Below are 22153 nucleotides of genomic sequence, written 5' to 3'. Positions count from 1 at the left end.
CAAGGCTCTAGACCAGGACAATCTCCATGTTATGGTTGTATCAAACAAGCAAGGGGACTTTTTTTTTTTTTGTACCATTGACAAAGAAACTGGTGAAGCTGTACAGTAAAGTGCTGCCCTGCGGTAGGATGGCGTAAGTTTGATTACCCTGTTGGATGTCATCCTAAGAGCCACAAACCTTAGAAACTTCTCATTTCAAAAAAAAAGTTAAAAAAAATAATTGAATGAAGGAAAGGTGAAAGAAAAAAAAAAGGGGGAAAAAAAGCTTCAAGAACTCTAGCGTTCCCGGTTAAGGATGGTTCTGGCATTATGAATTTGTTTGTTCATTTTTGTCTCTCAGAAAGTTCAGCAACAAGAAACTCTTTTTAGCTTCAGCCATTTCAGCCTGCTGACTACCAGGTGGGACAACTTTCTTTTTTTCCTTTCTTGGTTTTTTTTGTTTTGTTTTGTTTTCCAAAATAGCAAATACTTAAATGTTAAGCCCTCAGCACCAACTCTTCTACCTTCACAAAGCTACACGTACAAAACCTCCTCATCATAGCAAAGGTCACCACCCAGACCTCTAACGAAAATGACTTGAAAACAGACAAACAAAAAGTATTCTACCTTCACAGAGAGAGAAAAGCTAAACAAAAAGACTCTATTGAACTAAAAGCAGTCAACTGTTTACGTCTAATGTTAAATTCAGGAGTTCAATGTTTTACTAATAAATCCTGTTTTAGAACCTCTTGTTCAAAAGCAAAATATTTTGAGCAACCAACCAAAATAGTTCCTTTTCTTTTCTGTAGATGTTATAACAGATTGCAGGGCTTGTGGTTCACTGTGCTAGTTTGTAAAAGGTGTTGTTTACAGAAGGCAAAGAAAAAAAAAAACCCACGAAACCCAGACAGTTGCCAAATAAAGTAAATATATAGCACAAATACTGTAAGGTGCTTTGCACCAGCAACCCGAGAAGGTGTTTAAAAAGTGTTACAAGGTTAAAAACAAGCAAACAAACAAACATCTTTGCTAATTTTTAGTCCTGTTGAACATTCATGGAATTGTTAATATGACTTATATAGACCCACACAGGTTTTATTTTTGTGTCTTTAAAATAAAAGTCCAAAATATTTAAATTTTATGGTCAAATATGCAGTCAACAGCTGCTACTTTTTTCTTTATATATTAAATTTCTCATATGTCTTTTATTGTTCTAATAAACCTAAGCTTGTGTGACCTCCAGTGCATATTAGACCATTCACTGTATGAAAGAAAACATGTTGGATAAAATTTGTGCGTTTTTAATAAAATTAGAAAATCTGATGTTTAGATAACTTGTGTTTCATTTGATGTTTGAAGCAATTTTAGATGGATTCTCTCGACTTAAATAGCCTTGAGAAAGACTGATCCACTCTGCTGATAATCCTGTCTAGCTCTCTTGCGCTGGTGCAAGTCTAAGCCCTGGTGTCAATGCAGAGAGCAGCCAGAGGCAGCTCCAGCCTTTCTTTCCATCTGCAGCCTCAGCTGTCACCGCGCAAATAATACGTTTCACTCTACGTTACATTTCAGAATTGCAAACTGATCGAATTGTTAAATATCTTCATTTATTCTCGCTTTATGCTAAGAGAAAATATAGTCAAAATGCTTATTTTATGCATAAACAAAAAAATGTATTGTAAATGTAAAAACTGTGCAAAGATACGGTTTTAAATTGACCCATATTTAGCTAAATTTGCTCTCCAAAGGTATTTTTTCCTTTTATTTATTTTTTTTTTCCCTAACTGGATGGGTTTGAACACAGCATAACCTCAGTGTCATGAAAGTAAATTTAATCCTTTTTGAGAGCTGATACAAAGTCAATTGTTTCATAGCCTTTGCTGTATATGGAGTTCTCTGAAGGGCAGCGGGGAGAATACTTTGCTTTGCACTAGATACATGCTAATGTGCTTGGAGAAAAGTGAAACAAAACAAAAAATTCTGCAGCCTTGTGAGACGACAGATTTAATGTTTTAATTATAAATGATTGCAGAATCCCAAATACTCAGCTCTTCAAAGTCTCACTGATTCCGAGAGGACTTTGACCCATGTCAAACGCACAGATTTGGGTTCGGTCCTGAAAAGTCACTAGTTTAAATGTTTTCCACCTGCTGAGCTAATAGAATGGGATGAGCTATAATTGCATATTTCCCTTCGTCTCTCAACTAATCATGATTCTGGCTTCTTCTTTTTTCCTTTTTCTTTTTCTATTTTTTTTTTTATTTTACGTAGACACAGAAATTTATGCTAAAGCCACGATTTCCTACGTTCCCAGTGATTCAATTATTGATCTCTTTGGACTGAGAGAAGGGGAGGAGGAATCAAAAGGCTTTAAAGTTGTATGATCTGTGATTTTCAATGGTGATTTCTTATTCACAACCTACCTAGTTCCTACATCCAGCAGAGGGGCCGCCTATGTGAAGCAATAGTTCACTTGAAACACAAAATGTCTTATATAATATAAAGATAAAAACTATCTGCAAGGGATCTGTTAGTGTTTCTAAACAAATTCATGCTTTATTAAATACAGGGGAGACTTCTCAAACTCGTGGACTCTGTGTCTAACTCATTTAATTCTCTTTTGTACTCTTGCTATATTTTGTTGCTCTGTTTTGCATTTATATAAGCAAAGTGCTGGGTGATCTATTTATTACAAACTTTTACTTATCTGGGCAAATGCTGTTGATAAATGCTGCTGTTCGTCCTTCTGGGCTAGGCTGCTGGTTTATTGTTGAATCAATTATTTTAAATGACTATTTCACCAAATTGGCTTGTTTTGAAGAAAATACGTCTTCTACATGGTTTTTCTTTTTTTTTCCATTTTTCTTTCTTACTTTTTCCTTTTTTTTTTTTTTCTTCGCAATGAGGTACTTGTACAATTTATTCTGTGTTAATTTAGGCAGCAATGTGATACGGTTCAGTTTAGGTCACTGGTTAATAAAAGGGAGGGAGGAGAGCCAGTATTTTTTTCAACGCTCCCATCCCTTCCTTAGGGGTTTTGCCCATGAGTCGTTCCCATGCTTAAGGCTGAGCGCGTCCTTCAGTGCTTCCCGAGATCCGCTCTGGAGGCCCCAGCACTTTGCAGATTTGAATTCTGTGCTCTTCAGAGCCAGCTCAGTGTTTCTGAAGACCCTAATCCAGTAACAATTGCACAGTCAAAACTCCTTTTGAAAGCTTTGTCACGTTGGGTTCTTGTAAGTCCTTGTTTACAAGAGCGTTTCCACTGACTTCAGTAGCATTACTTGGGTGAATAGAGAAGGGCCTCGAAAATACGTGCTGCTTGGGTGGATTTTACATGTGTGCTGGTTTTTTTATCTGCAGAAACACGGATGTGACCTGTATGCAACCACACGTATGCGCAATGTCATTTCAAACGCGTTTATGGAAGTAATTACTCTCTTTTGATCTTCTCTTCCTTGGCTGCTGCTGGTGTCGGTGACCTTCACCTTGTGCTGGGTCCCAGCAGAAGGTGCAGCCCGGTGACGTTAAGCCCCGCGCGGGCCCACGTCCGTTTGGGATGGGATCCGCGGCGTTGGCCAGGGAGAGCGGGACGCCCTCCCGGCTCGGACGCGGGAGGCTGCGTGTTCACGCGCGTGAGACCGAAGACTTGTGCAAACCCCAAATGTGAGACCATTTGCCGATTGCTAGGAACAAGGTACAAGGCCAACACTGTGAGTATGATTCACATTGAGCTGATCTGTATGATATTTTGAAGGTTAATCCAAGTGTCTTTGAAATGCTGTGCGTTTCCAGCATCCAAACAACTCCGCTTTTGGCCCAGAGTGGTTGTGCGCCGTGTCCCACCTTGCTGTCCCTGTTGAGGCTTCTCTTCATCCTCGGTCACTGCTGGTATTTATTTACTCAGGCCTTTCCTTGGGAAGCAGTAAGGGATTCGTAAAGATCTACATCCCAGGAATCAGAATGTTCTTAAGTCGCGATTTGTAGACAAATTATGTATATTCTTTTAATATGAGTATGTGTGCCCAGATGCTCAGTGCTGGGTACATGATACCAACCTATAAATAAATATAATTTAAAAATACCAGTGGTGATTCACATGCTTTTGCCATCCTAGGAAGTGGCAGATATTGCAGTGTCCTCTCAGGAATGATTCCTTTTGCCATAGTCTGGATTTCCAACCTGAACGAGAATGTTGTGTTTAAGCACTGCATGTTCTTACAATATTAAATACAAGCAAATGCAGTCTCCCTTTCTGTTACTATCGCTAATACATAAATTCACATGTATTGAGATTAAACAACTGATACAGATCCTTAAACGCTGCCGGCACTTTTGAACTAGGAACAGGGAATTGTGATGCTGGAGCAGGTTCTGGAAGGTCTTTTATTTGTTTCTGCCGTGGCACTGGGGTGCTCAGTGTTCCTCATGCCAACAAAATATCCGTGAAGTTAAAAATGAAATTAATGGGACCATTCAAAGTATATTTTGCTTATAAATCCTGCTGGGATCACTGTCTTCTTTCTCAAGAGTATTTGTGGTGCTTTTCGCTGTGGACCACAGGGTTCTGATTAGAAAGCGGAGTTTGTTGTTGTCTGGAGAGTTTTTCATTCACTAAATGCAGAATTGTGATGCAGAAATTGAGGAGTTAATGTGACCTTCCAGTTAGCTGACCTTCCAGTTACTGAGTTGCTGTGCTTGGGATAACTGGAACTGGGATGTGAGGATGCTCCCCGGGCAACTGATTTTCCCGCAGCGTGGTTACCCTTTGTGCGTGGGATCACGGAACGGGGTGCACGTCGCTGTTTTGATTGTGCATGTCACGGTCTGGTTCTCAGAGAATCCCCCTGGCCCTTTGCATCATCATCCTTGGGGACGAGGGCCACAACTCGTCTCTCTTCAGTCTTCAGGTCCAGGCTGTCTTCAAATTCAGGAATAGCTCGGCGCTGATGGCATTTGGTGCTCTGGGTAGCGAGCATTTTTGGTGACTGTAAGAATTAGATTTGGTTTTAATACAAGCTTGCTCCCTGCAGAATCCGAGCCTTTTGAGAGGCTGATGCTCTCTCATGTGGTTTGGAATGAAACCCTTCGCTCTCTTAATTGAGGAAGCGCAAGTTTGCAGGACGGGTCCAGTGTGATTTTCTTGAGAGGTCTCTATATGTCGTGAGAACCACCAGGCAGCACAGCCTGTACCCGGGGGCTGGACCCCCCCGCGCCTGCTACAGGGCTGGAGCGCGGCGCTCGCCGAGGGTTGCGGTGAATGGTTGGGAGCGAAGCTCATGGCAAACGCTGCCTTGGGTGGTTGTGCTCAGCATCTCGAGAACGGCCCTGTGCCGGCGTTCCTGCGCGCACGTGGGGTTTGCACGAGGAGACTTTCTTGGGGACTAAAAATACATTTGTTGTTCCATCTAAAACCCATTTTCTTCTGGTTTTTAAATTGTCTCTGGGTGGCCTTTAAAATTCTTATCTGCTGGAAGCATCTTTAGGCTGCGCGTCCCTTTGCGCAAACTATAGTCATTATATTTTTAGATGGAAGAACAATTAAGGGCTGATTAAATCTTTAAAACAATTGTGTTTTCTGAATGAGTGATGGGTTAGGAATATCAGAAATATGTAAATAAAAACATGGAAGAAAACCAGTAATAAATATTTATGAGGAGCGTACATAATCTAAATTTCCCGTTATGTAATTTGCTTTAGCAGATAGGCTTTATGTCTGCTTTTTGCTGCTTCTCCCCATTTCTTTTCCCTCTTTTCTCTTTTTCGCTGACAAATTGTGCAGCTGATTTAAAGAGAAAAATCTGAAAATGAAATAATATGACTGAAATGAAAAAGGTTGGTTTGGAAAATTACATTTGCCAGCGCAAGTGCGGGAGAGATAAGCTCAGCTCCGGCGCGCAGCTATTTCTGGACAGCACGCAGTCCCCTCTATGTGGGTCAAATTCTGCTGTTGATAATGCAATTCAATTAAATTCAGGAGACGCGACTCTCGTGTGTAATTCCCAGGAATTCTCGTGTGGGAATGTCGTTGCGGAGCCCGCCTCGCTCCCTCTGCTCTGCTCGCCAGGGCAGGGACCCCGTGGGGCACAGGTTACGCGGTGGATTACCCGGGGGTGGGCTCCGAAGGGCTTTACTTTTCCAACACGTTTCTTTATTTATATGTTTAAGTTAAGAAATGCTCTGAGAAATGGATTCTTATTAATAAGCTGTAATCGGAGAGGCACACGAGGATGATGCGCTCTCTCACTGCCAAAGCCACCATCTAATCCGACAGCTCCCGAACGGATGACAAGCTCCACGAACACACGGAGCAAAAGAAGCCGAGTGTGAGAAATCACAAGTGCTTCCCTGTAGTACAGACTATTCAAAATTCGCTTGTTTATCCATTCTGTGTTTAGGGCGTTATTTCCATTTTAGCAAACAAGCATGTAAATAAAAAGTAAAATTAAGAGGGGAAAATGCCAGAGAAATTATGTCCGTTAGTTTGATGGCTTCTGCTTATGGTTTATAAACAGGCAGAGGGTTTTACGGAACGCACCGTGATGCATAAAAAGGCTTTCATGATCGTCTTAAATTAAAATGTATTGATATAATTTTTGTACAAATATTCCCTCGCATGATTATGAGTCCAAGCCGCGGCAGCATGGTTTGAGGGCATGTGAACCAGAAATTAAAACCGAGCCGGAGAGTCTGATTTAATTACCCTGCAAAGTGAAAGGCAAAAGAGAGAGAATAAACAGCCAAGAAGGAGGCTCCGTTGGTGAAATGTTTTAACAACCCATGACTTTCATACGCTGCCTTTTCTGTTTGATGTTGGTTTATATTGATGGAATCTCCTTATCAACAATTTTGAATTAGCAGCTCCTGCAGCCGTTGGAGCGCGGTGGAGCTGGGGTGTCCTGAGCGAGTCGCAGCGCGTGGGGCCTCCCCCTCTCCCTGCACACCGGAGCACGATCCATACGGCTGAGCCGAGTGGGCTTTTCCCCCTCCACGGTTGTTTTGCACCAACGTAAGTGATGGACGCAGGACAGAAAAGTCTATAAGCTCTATAAGGTCTATAAGCTCTGACAGAGCCCTTTGAGTCCGAGTTGTACATACGTGAATTTTAATGCGTTGCTGAGTTGGGGGTTGGACTGACCTGTCGTCCCATCAGTCTCTGTGGGTGAAATCCTGATCCCACTGGCGCGAGTGGCAAACACGCTGTCGACTTCAAGAAGCTAATTTTTAACTCCGAAAGATGAATGCAACTCGCTGTGTATTTTGTATTCATTATATTGGCTATGTTTTATTTATCCATCACTAAAAGCTTCTCTCCCTTTATTAACAGCACCATTTATTATCCGTTAGGTGAGCGAACATCCTTTTTTCACCCTGTGAGAGTGCAGAGATCTGGAAATGCGGGTCATGCAGGGGGGCTCAGCAGTAGTTCTTGGGTTAGGTGAATGCGAGGTTACTCCTGAGTAACTGCTCAGGTAAGCTCTTGTTTCTGCTACTTAATTTTCCATAGATTTATTTCTCCAGGCTCCTCCCTTTGTTTATAACGGAATGTTTTATTCTGGAAGCAAAATGCCTAGAAAATAATAAAAAAACCCAAGCCAACATAGACGCCAAGCCAGGGAATGCACACAGTACTCATCTCCTCTTTTATAAAACCGTGTCTTAGTGACAAAAAAAACAGCAGTGCCTAATTTGATGTTGCTGGAGCAATGCGAGCGCACATAATATATAACGCAGAGCATCACAGCTGTCAATCATGCCGTGAAAAGATAAATGTGAGCTACGAAATAAAGTTGGAATAGGATTGAAATGCTCAACAGCATAAAATCCAAGGGGTTTGTTTGCAATGAAGATGCGCCCTTTCAGCCAGCGCTGGGTTTTGTGTACATTGGGTGCGGATCGAGCTCCAGCCTGGGGTGTCCCCCACTGCCCAGGGGGGGTTGAGGATGGGGGTGCGCTGCGGTTCGGTGCCTTGCGGCAGCTCTCGGCAATGTTCCTCTGCCCTCTGTAGGAGAGCAGCCTGCTTGCACCTTGCCTGCACTCACCCTGCACCCTCCTGCTGGCACCCTCTTGCCTGCACCCTGCTTGCATCCCTCTTGCTTGCATCCCTCCTGCCTGCACTCACTCTGCACCCTCCTGCTTGCACCCTCTTGCCTGCACCCTGTCTTCATCCCTCCTGCCTGCATCCCTCCTGTGCTCTCCTGCTTGCACCCTGCCTGCATCCCACCTTACCTGCATCCCACCTTGCACCCTCCTGCCTGCACCCTCCTACCTGCATCCCTCCTGCTTGCACCCCCCTGCTTGCACTTTCTTGCCTGCACCCTGCCTGCATGCCTCCTGCCTGCACCCTCCTGCCTGCACCCACCTCCAGCTGCTTAAAAACCAGATAAGGAGTGGGGAAAAGCCTTGTGTTTGCCAGACGGGGATGAGCGAGCAGCCTGGGCGGTTCAGCTCCCACTGAGAATCGCCTGCTGTTGGCTGTGGGGTGTGATGTGCAGAGCCACATCTGCACCTCAGAGCTGACACTGGTTTGTGGCCAGTGTGCCTTGTAACAAAATACGTGCCGATTTCTCTTGCTGTCCCCTAATTCCAGGTCTAACCTGGTGTTTTGGGGCCCCAAACCAGCCAGGAGATGCTGTCAGCGGAGGCAGTTTCTCCTTAACACTCTCAGCAGGTCATTTTGAGAACAAGTCTTATGAGGAGCGGCTGAGAGAGCTGGGGGTGTTCAGCCTGGAGAAGAGGAGGCTGAGGGGAGACCTCATTGCTCTCTACAACTACCTGAAAGGAGGTTGTGGAGAGGAGGGAGCTGGGCTCTTCTCCCCAGTGACAGGGGACAGGACGAGAGAGAATGGCCTCAAGCTCCGCCAGGGGAGGGTCAGGCTGGACATTAGGAAAAAATATTTCATGGAAAGGGTCATTGGGCACTGGCAGAGGCTGCCCAGGGAGGGGGTTGAGTCACCTTCCCTGGAGGGGTTTAAGGGACGGGTGGATGAGGTGCTGAGGGACATGGGTTAGTGATTGATGGGAATGGTTGGACTGGATGATCCGGTGGGTCTCTTCCAACCTGGTGATTCTACGATTCTATGATTTCTGTGGTGCTTGGCTGCTGCTTCCAGGCCAGGGTTCAGCAGCAGCACCTCAGGAGCTTCGGCGCTGATACAGATTCATGGAGGCTGGAATACATCTGGTGCAGGGATCCATCTACTGTAAATCTGGTGCAGGGATCCCCTGGTCAGGATCCCCCAGCACCGGGCTGACCGCAGACCTTTCGCGGAGCCCACCAGGTGCTGAGCCCGGTGAACCCCGCTCGGCGCAGCCAGGGATGCTGAACCCCGCTCGTAAGGGACGGGCTGTGAGGCTGTGACGCTGCGGGACCGAGACAGGGGGCTGGGAGGGGTGTCCCGGCCCTTCAGCACCGCTCCTCCCGGCTCCAGGAGCCCCGGAGCCCGGACAAAGGCCGGACCCCCCCCGCCGGACCCCGCGCCCCCGGCACCCCTCGCTCCTGCCGGGCGGGCGCTAGGACCCGGACACGCCCCCGCGCACAGGCCACGCCCCCATCCGCGCTCAGACCACGCCCCCGCCATAGGGCAACCCACGCACCGGCCACGCCCCCACGCGCAGACCACGCCCCCATGCTTAGCCACGCCCACTCCCATATATAGACACAGCAGGTCGCGCGCCGACGCCGCAAGCCCCGCCCCCTCCCCAGGCCCCGCCCCCTGCCCCCCGCGGGAAGATGGCGGCGCCCTTATCGCGGCAGCTGGAGGAGCTGCTGAACCCCCGGCCCAGCCTGCGCGACCCCGAGGACGACGCGGAGGAAGGTGAGGGAGGGCCGGGAGGAGGATTTCACCTCCGCGGCAGCCGGGGAAGGGCCGGGGGAGGAAGGCTGGGCGCCTCCGGACCGGCCGCACGTGGCGCCGCCGCGTGTGTGTGGGGTGGGGGGGGGGTGTCGCGGTTGTGTGAGGGGAGCGATCTCGGGGCCGGGGCTGCCGCAGGGGTCAAAGGGGCCTCTTCAGGGATTGGATTCGCCTCAGGCATTCGGGCTGCTTTAGGGATGGGGCTGCCTTAGGGGCCGGGGCCCCCTCTGGGACCAGGGGTTTGCCAGCGAGGCACCTTAGGGGTCGCCTCAGGGGTCAAAGCCACCTCGGGAGCCACAGGGAGCGGGGTTATGTCGGGGGGCACCTCAAGGAGCCTCACCCCCCCCACCCGCCTTAGAATCATAGAATAACCAAGTTGGAAGAGACCCACCGGATCATCGAGTTCAACCACTCCTATCAAACCATTCCTTAATCTCGATCCCTGAGGTATCTCGGGGACCAGGGCTGCCACAGGGATTGGGGTCACGTCAGGGGGGCTACGTGAGGGATGAGGCTGCGCCAGGGACTACCCCAAAGATCAGGGTTGTGTCAAGTGGGCTGTCTCAGGGGTGGGATTCATCTCAGGCATTCACGTTATCTCAAGCGAGCTGCTTTAGGGACTGCGGCCACCTCAGGGATCAGGGTTTTGCAGAGGGGACTCAAGTAGGATCACCTCAGGAACCACAAGGGTCATGTCAGGGGGGCCGCCTGAGGGGCTGGGGTTACCTCGACAGTGGGGTTATATTAGGGGCTGCCTCAGGAATCGGGATTATGTCAGGTGGGCCACCTCAGGGGTTGGAGTTATTCCAGGTATCAGGTTCGCCTCAGGAACCAGGGCTACCACAGACATTGTGGTTACGTTAGCGAAGCTACTTCAGGGGCCAGGGCTACCGTAAGGATGGGGGCCATGGCAGGGGGGCCATCTCGGGGGCTGGATTCCCCTCAGGGATTCAGGTTGTCTCTGAGGGGGCTGCTTTAGGGATAGAGGCTGCCTTAGGGTTCAGGGTTGTTTTAAGGGGCAGGGCTACCTCAGGAACTGGGATTATAACAGGGAGGCTGCCTCAGGAACCAGGGCTACTGTGGACTTTGGGGTTATGTCAGGGGCCAGGGCTGCCTCAGGGGATGTAGTTACTCCAGGGATCAGGATTATCTCAGGGGGTTACTGCTCGGATCAGGGTTACCACTGGGATCAGGGTTACTGCTGCGATCCAGGCTGAAGCCCCCTCAGCGCTGAGTTCCCTCAGGGCCGCCCAGGCCCAGCTGCCCTAGTGCAGGCCCTGCTGCAGGCTGGGCTGTATGGAGCCAGCCTGGGGTGTGGATCTGTCTGGAAACCTCCAGGAAAAGGGAGAAAAGTGCAGTGTCTGGACAAGACTGTTTCCTCTGCCAGTGAAGCACAGCTGGTGTGGCGGTGGGAGCAGGGAGGAGGCTCGCAGTTGCTGGTGACACCCCTCACTGGCACACCAAGCGCTCAGAGCAGGCTACAGCATGTTGCACAAGTCTTACTTGATGCCAGCAGCCAACTTATCTTTTTAATCAAGCTCTTTTTTCTTAGTTGTGATTTTTGAGACATTTGTCCCTTTCCCCATGACATGTAGATGGCGGTGTCATCTCCTGAGTTCCTGGGCTGGTGCTCGCCATTCCCTTGACTTACCCTTTCCAGGGTAGAGTCTCCCCGCTGGCCAGTAGACTAGGCAGCAGGACCCACCTCTGGAGCTTGTCTGACACACAGTTCCTGCATTTACCTCATGAAATAGCAGATTAACCACTATCACACACTGGCAGCAGTCGTCTCCAGTCTTGGTAAATGTTGTGCCAGCTAGCCTGGTTCTTCTGGACAAGTGTATGTGAGAACAATAGTATCTCGTAAGCAACACGTTCATAATGAATGCAGTCGAGGCATTTCCTATTTTAGTAATCATGATTTAATTTCAGATTTCATACTTTATTGGTGCCAAGACTGAGAATGCCAGAAGATCCATTGAGTGCCACGGGCCATTCTGCATCTGCCCCTCTTACACAGTCATTCCTTGGTGCTGAGCTTCTTGCCATCCTCTTATAGCTGGAGTGACTGTATTTAGATCTGATCTTGTGGCTTTGATATGAGCAGAGATTTTTTTTTGCTTCCCCCCTGCCTCAAGTAAACACTATATATGAAGCATTAACATTTCCAAACACACATTAAAAGAGCACTTAGCGATGTTCAGCCAGTCGGATCGCTCAATTGGTTGAACAAAGCTAACCCTGTAATTTTGCATACAGGGCGTCTTGCACATGAATGAAAATAAGGAGGGTGTGTACAATGGTGTGTTCTCTTTGCTGGGCTGCTCCTTTCCTGTGTCCTGGAGAAGATGGGTATGAGAGAGGGTAATGACCACAGTGAAATGACTTTGTTGACCATTCTAAGATGTTTACATATTTATTTGGCTCATATATATAGCAAGAGGCCAAAGTGTATTTGAATTGCAGTTTTCCTCATTGAATCTGTATGCGTGAAGTGAATGAGGGCATTCCAGCTTTACTGAGTCCTCCTCCCAGAGGACTGCACTTCTCCTGAGACCTCATGAATCTGTGGAAGGGCCTGGATAGGCTTAGTTTGTCTAGTGCTTTGTGTGGGTTCTCTGAAATAAAGAAGAGATAAGGAAAAAAGTGTGAATGCAGGCAATGCTCATGCAAAAGGAGAAAAGAATTCAGCAAGATTTTTGGTGTTTGTTCATAAATATTCATCTCTGCATTGTGATTGAGCACTCTGGTACCAAACCTGTACATGGAGAAGTCCAGAGTACTGAGAGGGGGTTTGGAATTGGTCAGTTTGTCTAACATCTCCTTTGCTTCTGCAGAGGTGAACCTGACAGGTGGGAGAAACCGCTGGGCCCAGAGAAGTCACAGGAAAATATCCTTGGAGCTGTCTAACCTCTTGTGCTATATCTCAAGTGTAACTTCACTCAGTAGTTCCTAGATGGGAGTGATGCTGATCTGTGCAAAACCCAGCTTTGAGGAATTTTTTCTGCCTTTGATTTCCCTGCTACCTTTCCCCCACTGCAGAGAGCTAGTGTATTGGCTTTCCTTCACTAGGTGGGGAAGAGCCATGCTCCCCCTCAAAGCCTAAAAGCCAGGCTCTGGTGTGAGACTGTGTTGCCATCCAGCTCACCTTTGCAGTATATTTTTGTTTGTAGAGCTCAAGGAGTTTTCCACGGCTCTTTCCTGCAGCTGGTTGTGCTAGTCTGGAATTCAGTTCAGTTTAGACATGCCTTCTCCCTTTTTTTTTTCCACAGCTACAGTTGCTAAAGTGATTGACAAATTTGAGGATGAAACTGCAGATGATATTTTCCCTGTTGGTAATATACGGAAAAGAGCTTCAGCCTCTCTCTTGGAAGCTGATAAAAGGTACAGCGGAAAAGCTACATCTCGCAAAGCCTTGCAAGAAGAGCTCTGGGGAGATGCTCTCTCTGAAGAAGGGTCTGGTAAGATATTTCTTTTCTTTCCCATTTTCACTAGACCGCTCAAAATTTGATGTTTACATGTTCACTGAGCTAGTGCCACCTGAACCAAGATGATAAACTTTAGGTCCTAAACAGGTACTTCTTAAAGTTCCTTCCTGAAATTCAGGCTGTATTTTTTTGGCCTGAGGGAAGGAGAAATCCTGGAGAGGAACTCCCCTTCTATAGACTGAGGAAAGAGCGTAACTAAGCATAAGGTTCCATGCAAGGACTGAACATTGTGTGAAGGAAAAGAAATGGCTCACGTTTTTAAGCCAGTTTATCTCAGAGGCTGCAAGTACATGCAGATTCTCATTTTAAAAATGCAAATAGCAATTTCTGACCACTTTGTTTGCTTATCATGTCATTGTTGCATGGGAAAGCTAAGCCGTGGATCTAATTGTTGCTGCAGAAAATGTGAGCTAAGATATTTTTGTGGATATGGCCTCAATTTTCCATTATTCAGCCAAAACAAAGAGTAACATCATACACAAATCTTATCTTAAAACACAGTATGGAGCTTAAATAACCCAAACCAGTAGCTATCAATGTATACTGCAAAGTGGCACATTTTGCTCGTAAGTAAATAACTTTTTTCTCTTTTAATTTCTAGCTGGAGAAGCATTGGATGAATGGTACAGTGGCAGTGAGGATTCAGAAGAGGATGGCAGTGTAGGCAGTAAAACAAAGGAGAAGCCCAGCAGGGCTGGCAGTGACCAGGAGGATGACTTGGAAGATGATGAAGAGGCAGATCTGGCTGTCAAGGCTAAGGCACTGAAGTTCAGTTTTCAGGATATCACAGACTTTGAGAAATTTGCAGAGGGGATGGATGATGTTGGAAGCAGTGATGGAGAAGATGAAGATCAAGATGAGGATGAAAATGGAGATGAAGATGAGGAGGAAGATGGTGCCAGCATGGAAGAAGGAAGTGATGAGGAGGAATATGGGAGTGAAGATAACGAGAATATAAAGGAAACTAAAGACAGTGAAGATGATGGAGGGATAATGACTTTTTCAAAAGGAAAAGAGTCTGAAGAAGTAGAAAAAGGAAAAGCTGTGAGGAACCAGCTAGGTTTGTGCATGTTTGCTTTGTTTTTTAACAAGACTGTCACCTGTCACTGACACTATAGAAACTGGCCCAGTTAGGAAGCACTTCAGCATGTTAACATGCTGTTAGCACACGGCATGGGTGTGCTATAGCAGCCTAGTAATTCACAAATGTTCTGCCAAATCTGCTGTGCAAACCAGTGTCACTGCTGGTACGAAATCTCACATGATGAAGTGTATTTATCCACTGGCTTAATTGAGCCAGTACTGAATAAACTTGCAGTATAGGGGGTCGGGACTTTCTACAATGGTTATGCTGAGCAGTGGTGCTGACACCACTTCTGTTTCGCTTGAAAACGTAATACTGAATACTATCTGTGCTGTTAAACTATCAACCTCCATTTGCAGAATGTCCTTTTAAACAGTAAAGCAAAGGGATATTTTTATTGTGGATCGCAGAATTGCAGTCATGATCATAGGGTGTGATGTTGCTTTGTCCAGAGAGACCTCACAGTGCCAGTTTGTGCTGGGTCAGTGAATGCAAAGATTTACCCTAATCAGGAGTAATGTAGCCCAAAGGAGAGGGCCTGTGCTGTTAAATCAACAGCTTCTTCACTAGTTGCTTGCTAAATAATTGTTGTATTTTTCTCTTTGTTATGAAGTACTGTGGGATCAACTATTGGAAACAAGAATCAAGATGCAGAAGGCACTTGTAACAGTCAACCGGCTTCCACAGCCAGATACTTACCCAGTCTTCAAAAAGGAAGGTGGACAAGAATTTGACAACGCCGTGGAGAACTGTAAGAATTCTTCAGTCTTTCTGCTTTGGGTAGACTCTGCTGTAGCCTGTGTTTTGCCTGTGTGGGGAGGTGATAATGGGAAAGTGAGGGCTTTGGATTGCATGTCGGTAGTATTAACTGTTGGTTTGTATTGCCTTAATCATTAATAAGGTACTGTGCGAACAGAAACCAAGAAGTGTTTCCTGCCCCAGCAAAAGAAAACGTCTCCCATCACTCTTGTCTGTACATGCCTGGTTGATCTCTGCTGGTGGCCCGTCATCATTTACGTAGCATTGGAAAGCCTCAGCTCAGGACCCTCTGCTGTTTCTAGTTCATGCGGGGACTGATGTTAGCGTATCAAATTTTAACTTTGATGCTAGATCTTAGGAATAATTGATTTGGTTGTTGCTCTCTGGTGCAGAGTTCGGGTGCTGTTTGGTCCAGAGACACCAAATAGTGGTGCCAGTTTTCTGTTGGGTCAGTGAATGCAAAGATTTGCCCTAACCAGGAATAACGTAGCCCAAAGCAGAGGGCCTGTGCTGTTACGTCAACAGCAAATGTCTTTTCAGCTTGGAGCTGCTTCATCTGTTTATTTCTTAGTATCAGTATTGATTATGTTGATCTGATGAGATTTGTAGTAGATTATCCAATATGGCAAATTTAACGTGCACACTCCAGTTGATAGGTACTGAGTACTAGACTTCACTGTTTTGTGGGTCCATTTAATTGTTAAGATTCAACACTTTTTTTTACTGGCCTTAAGGTAAATTGACAGGGAGATAAATATCTGGTATGTTGTCCTTAGGAATAAGTACAAACTATTGCAGGTATCAGTTGGTGTCTGTTTCTCCTGGACATGTTTGTTTTCTGTCAAAGACCACACAGATGAACGTTTATACACAGGTTGTTCTTTTTTCTTATCCCACTAATCAGAGATTAATGAACTTCATAGTATATTCTTCCAGTGATTTTAGATAATGAAGATAAGCCCAGTAGCCTTTTAAAGCCTGCTAGGTTGGTTATCACTTTCACTTCAGTGTCTTCTTTCCCAGTCATGAGATACTGTTCCCTTTCCGGGATGTTTCAGCTCCATAGGTGAGCATTTCATGGAGGATCCTGAGAAGCCTCCTTAAGTGAACCAGTCAATAGGAGGCCCTGAAGTGGTGCCTGCTGCCTTTCATGCTGAATATCAGAAGCTTTGTCTTTGCTGTGGTTGTGTATCTGCTCAGCCATACAGTGTACCGGCTTCTACGTGCTGTAGGGATACCTGCACATGGAGAAATTCTGGGCTGGGCTTGCACGGGTTGTCTTAAAACTGGATTAGGAACTTTCACTGTCATCAAACTTGCATGTAGGGGCATGAATCTTGCCCCTACACCTAGTTTTGACGGTCATCCTAATGCTTACACCTGATCTGAATGTGGTAGTTAATGAGCTTAACTGAGTTACAGCAGGTGAGAATAGCTTATATTTTGAAGTTAGCTCTGCTGCTTTAAATGAAGTGATTAAGGAAAAAAAAGGCGAACTCCCAACAATACTAAGCTGACCTTTCAGTGAAATGCATGTTATTAATGTATTTAATGAGATGCATTACAGACTGCACTGAGCACCATGTTTCATTACAGGTCTAAAATGCAATATCATTAAAGACCTTTAACAGAAACAATGGTTGACATTTTGATATTCCCCATAAGCAAAATACACCCAGGAACATGGAATATAATACTGTACACAGCACAGCAGAGAGGTTAAGCTTTCACTTGTCCGGAACGCTAAAGGAAAATCCACTGTTAATAATTGTTCAGTGATTCCCTCTCTTCATATCTGGGCAGGAAAGTTGCAGCAGTATACTGTGATGTTCCTAATAGCTTGGGTTTGTGTTCTCTATTTCATCTGTGAAGACAGCAAGGAAATAAAGCTGGAGTGGCCTGGACAAAGTTAGCAGAGGTAGCGCTCAGACTGCCAGATGGGAAGTAATGAATTTAGAAACATTCTGCTACTACTACACTTGTCTGGTGTTTTCTGGTATTCTCTAAGGGACCACAGTTATATTCCTATTTTTTATTTATATATTTTTAAAATAAAATATCTGTAATTATATGATAAAGTAAGTTACAAGTAGTAATTTTTTGAGCTGCACTATTGTCCGTGCAGTGCCTTTCACTGCCCTGTAAAGATGCTCTTTCCAGAAGTTAAGAGTGCCAAGCATGAAATAAGGAGCAAACTTACACAAATATATCATGGAAGACTGGGAATGTAGTTGGTGTTAAGTAGCAAAGACCCATTTCTATCTCATTTTGCTGTATGGGGCCCTGGAAGAAGGATTCAAGTCTGATCAACGGCCAGAGCTTTACCCTGTGAGCAATCTGAGCTGTCTTACATCTTCACTCACGGAGCCTCTGCCTGGGTAACGAGGCTGTGACCTGTTAATTCAGGAGGTGAGACAAGGTCCTTTCTGAAGTCATACAGCGTAATATATTTAAAGTTCTTTCATGAATTGATGCTCATTGATTTACGAGGGGGAAACATCTCACTTGTTATAAATCAGCTTTCAATAAAAGTCTTACTTTTTAGCTGATTAAGTGATTTTTCTATAAAAATAAACTTTTTTTTACTCCATAGTGAATAGTGATGTAGTGGGCTGGACTCCTTAGTTCTCATACCTGTTGTGGTGGGATCCTGTAGCCCAGAGAGGAAAAATCAGAATTATGCGTGAGAAAATTTAAAGATGCGTGGAAACAGGACTTGGTAAATCCTGAATGTTGAGGTGGTTGCATTGTATGTGATGCATTTCAGTCTTGGACAGGATTTCGGATATCATGGCATCGACAGTGTTTTGGACTGAATGATATGCTCCTCTTGGGGAAGCCTCAGCACTTCTTTCCAAATCCACAGAATAAGTCTGGCATGCTTTCATCTTCTTCATTGAACGGGAGGAAATGATTTGGTGTTCAAGTTGCACAAAGCAGCTGGTGCCAAAAATCCCAGCTCTGGGTGTACATTGCAGCCAGCTGAGGGCAGGGGTCTGGGCACCTGGATCTCTGAGCTCCTGGACAAGTCCCTTGCATCTCTTTGGAAGCTTTCAGTAATTTATCCCAGGTCCTTCCATTGCTCGTGAAATTTCAGCTCTGTGCTTGCAGGAAAGATGAATTAGATGAAATGGAAGCAGTCCTTTGTGTATTTGCTTCTTTGGTCTCTCCCACTTGTGCCAACCCTCAGTGCAGCCAGTGCTGGGAGTGAAATTCCCTAGGGGTTTGAGTATAATTGTGTTAAAGAGGAGGCAGCAATGTTATAGACATTTGCGGCTTTAAAGCCAAATCTGAGTGGAAATGATAAGGTCATGGTTGTTCGCCAAATTTTGAGATGACAGGTTGCAAAACCTCAATAATTTATTATTTTTGTAATATTTTATGTAATAATTTTTTTAAAAAAACGATACAACATGCCTGGGACAGTCTTGGATTCCTGAGATCTCAGGTTCTGGTGGATGATTTACTGCAAAATTGCTTATAAATTGAAGTAGAAAATGTTTTGCAGACCTGGCAGCTTTCAGGCTTCACACCCATTTGTCACCCAGCATTTCCCTTTGTGTATAGAACAAGAATTAATTAGGCTGCACTGCAGGAAAAGTTTATGGCCATAATTTATATAGGATGAATTTCTGTTTAAAGAGACAGCATTGCTTTGTTTGCACTGTCTTACTTTTTCTTTCCTTTTTTTTTTTTTTTTAAATCTTTAATTATATTCCAGATTTTTTTTCTGTCACCCTTTTTACATACAAATCGGAGACCAAACTGTGGTCATGGAGCTCATGTTTATTCCTGTTTTGCATCCATGGAGAGAGTCAGACTGGTTTTTAATACTGAAATCACAGTGGCTGGGCTCTTTACACAGTGCAAATATTTAACATTAAATGCAATGCACACGTGAACTCCCCCAGCTTATGTTTCTGAGGTGCTGGTGCCTGGAGTGGTCTGTTTCTCTAAGATACATTTGTATTCTCTTGTACCCTATCTTCCAGTCTGGTCCAGGTCTTGAGATGTTGCCTCTGTTTGGGGTCTTGCACGTTCAATTAATGTTTTTCATAATCAATGCAAGTCAGAATTTGCAATCTGCTCCTGATTTGCACATTAAAGAGACCCATTAATTAAAAATTCCGATCCCTGGCATGTTCCCGCAGGATCCTTGCATTATTTACATAGAAAAAGGGTGCAAGGTGCAAGTTTCTGTGTGGTGTCTCTGCACAGATTGCATGCCTGCCATTCATATTTCTGTGTATGTTTTCAAGGGGGAGGAAGCTTAGAAGTGGATCTTATGGAAATGTCACCAAAAAAATTACCTTAAGGGCAAGAAAGAGCTAAAGAAAAGGTGGAAGCAACATCAGTGAAGCCACAACCAGTATCGGGAATTAAACAGTTCCCTCGTTTGGGGCTTGTTATGTTAAATCTTGATTCAGTGACAAAAAACCCCACAGCTGACTGGGGGGCAGGGAGCAACAAGAGCTTTAAGAAATTCTCTCTCGATCAACAAAGAGTGGAAGCTGTTGTATGGGCCCTGGGTAGCTGTTGTTCCTATTTGAATTATTTTCTTTTTATAATTCTTGTTAAAAATACTAAGCTGGTAGCGTTCCAGTCAGACAGGGATACTTTATGCTCCATAAAGAAAGCTGGGAATTTGAGCTTTTAAATAGTCGCATGTTATTTTTCAGTCTTTAGTTGGCAGGACGAAGAGTTAAAAACATGCAGAAACTCAGGTGAGGCTCTTGCAGAAGGCAGGATACTGATGGAAATGGCAATCCTTTAAATGGAGGAGTAGTTGTCTGTTTTCATGTGTACATGCTTTCACTTTCCAGAAGTTCAGTAAGTCCCTATTGGCTGAATTTTTTGGGGTTTTTTTCAAGATGTATTTTAAATGGAGCAATGTAAAGAAACCTTATTCAAAATGAAGATATGGAAAAATGAAACAAGGGGAAATAAGTGTGAACTCTGTGTAAAGTTTGCATTCGCTATTAACGATCGTCCCATAGCCAGTCTCTTCAACTCTGAGTCATTGCTGGATAGGTTATATTACTCATTAATTAATTATTCCCTTAAGGTGTGCTGTGTCTTAGGTGCAGCTAGATAAGGTTGCTATTTAATGAGGCGTTATTGAAAAGTAGAGCTAAAAGGAGCGCTTCCAAAACCTTGCAGGGCTTGCCTGGGACTGCACAAGGTTGGGTGTTTGGTGCCATCTGGGCAATGAAGGAGATGTTGGTTGGACTCGATGATCCAAGAGGTCTTTTCCAACCTGGTGGTTCTATGGTTCTATGATTCTTTGTTCCTAAACTGTGCAGTCGAGTCCAAACACTTTGACCCAGAATTATCTATTTCTGGGGTGGAAATAGGTGCGTTTGCAGCAAGTGTGTTGGTAAGGGGCTGTGCTTCCACTTGGAGCTGTGAGGACCTCTGAAATAACTGCCTGAGTTGGGCTCTCAGTACGCTGGGTTGGTTAACTGCTCCCGTGACAAATATCTGTGGCTTGTGACTAAAGAGCGCATTCATGGACAAGGCCTCTTAAGGATGTGATTAAAGATCTCACTTACATTCATTGCCAGCAGGAGACCTCCAAAGATGCCATGTGTTTTCTGGTTTTACATTCTTGCATATTAAACATTTCTGTATGAATGCTCCACACTGAATATCTTTATTTTCTTCTGGGTTAGTTCTATAATATGTTGCTGAAAAGGGACTGAAGAAAAAGATTCTCTTTAGTAGCTGTCTAGCGTATGTTTGTGTGCTCTCAATGTCTTGTATTAGAGGATTTTTTCTGGATTCTGTTACTCTGATTCCTGATATTTAAAAAAAAAAAAAATTACATTCTGTGCAGCATCCAGGTAAGCCAGGTCAAAGCCACGGATTAAGTATTGACTGACTCTGGACAAGATCAAGTCCGCTTTAGGTACTGGAGAACCTGTTCCACTTCGTGTAAGAGAGGTTGTTTCTTGCAAGGCATCCTCCTCTCCAGCTGCACAGTGTGCTCTGGCTGCTGGGCTCAGCCTCTGCCTCGGCTGCATCTAGTTGTTATTTTACGCATCTGTTTAGAGAAAAGCTTGTCAGATGAGATGTGCTTTATTGACATCGGCTTGGGATTTTTCAGAGAAGTCTGGAGGAGTTGGCTGCCAATAAGTCACTTATAATTTTGTCATAGTCGCTGTTCGTGGATCACTTTTAAGACTGGAATGTATCCCTGCGTACATCTGGATATGATAATGCATTAATGCAGAGCAGGGTAGGTGTCACGGAGGAGTGGGGGAGGAACTGAGTCACAGGCAGATTACACAGTTTCCAGAGGCGTAGAGCAGTTACAGGATTAATTGGTGCTAGGCAAGATCATGGACTTAAATATATTCTTGCTTTGAAGATTTTACTGGGAGCCTGCACAAATGTGTGGCAGCAGAACTGGGTTTCAAGCTTGAGTGTGAATTATTGTGATCCGATCTAGCCCACTTTAAAACTGGTAGTTCATTTTAATTGAATTGTATTAGTCTAGACACTTTATGAATACAAAAACATCGTGGCTGGGTTGAATTTGATTTAAATGGATTTGGATGCAGGTGTCCCCAAATGTAACCTTTCCTCTTGGATCTAATGAAGAATCTATTCAACTCTTTTTGGGACTGAGCCAAAGCCTGTTGACATTAATGAAGACTTTTCTCTTGACTGAAATAAATGAATGAATCGAACCCTTTTTTTTTTAAATACTGTTGTACTAATCCTATGCCTTGAGGAGATTTTGGCAAGAACTAGAGTCAGTCAGGAGGATAAACTCTTGGGGGGCCATTCAGCGTGCATGCCAGTGTGTGAGAAGGAAGAGTGATGAAGTGAGAAGTGGTAGGCAAAGGCACAGGTCTTGGGTTTGGAGCCCTGTTGTTATTTGAACGCGTGTTTAGGTGGGTTATGGTGTTTTGTGCGTGTACAGAACTTGGGCTGTGTGAGGTGCCCAGAAAGTATTCTCCCACACAGAACGTCTGAACAATTCGCAGGCT

The 22153-nt window shown here is 44.9% G+C and overlaps 1 protein-coding gene across 1 annotated transcript in view; it reads left to right on the top strand.

Annotated features, from left to right (window-relative positions):
• The first annotated feature begins 9674 nt into the window (after window positions 1-9674).
• The window catches only part of AATF (apoptosis antagonizing transcription factor), a 54227-nt gene continuing 41748 nt past the window's right edge, over window positions 9675-22153 (top strand). Inside the window, exons 1-4 of the mRNA XM_069874031.1 lie at window positions 9675-9791; window positions 13100-13288; window positions 13917-14375; window positions 15013-15150. Of these exons, the coding sequence (XP_069730132.1) occupies window positions 9707-9791; window positions 13100-13288; window positions 13917-14375; window positions 15013-15150 (871 nt within the window). The 5' untranslated portion in view covers window positions 9675-9706. The remainder of the gene's footprint in view (window positions 9792-13099; window positions 13289-13916; window positions 14376-15012; window positions 15151-22153) is intronic.

Source organism: Phaenicophaeus curvirostris, chromosome 21 (genome assembly GCF_032191515.1).
Source record: "Phaenicophaeus curvirostris isolate KB17595 chromosome 21, BPBGC_Pcur_1.0, whole genome shotgun sequence".
NCBI classification, from domain to species: domain Eukaryota; kingdom Metazoa; phylum Chordata; class Aves; order Cuculiformes; family Cuculidae; genus Phaenicophaeus; species Phaenicophaeus curvirostris.
The sequence above is the reverse complement of the archived record's forward strand: the minus strand, read 5'-3'. Positions and strand labels throughout refer to the sequence as shown.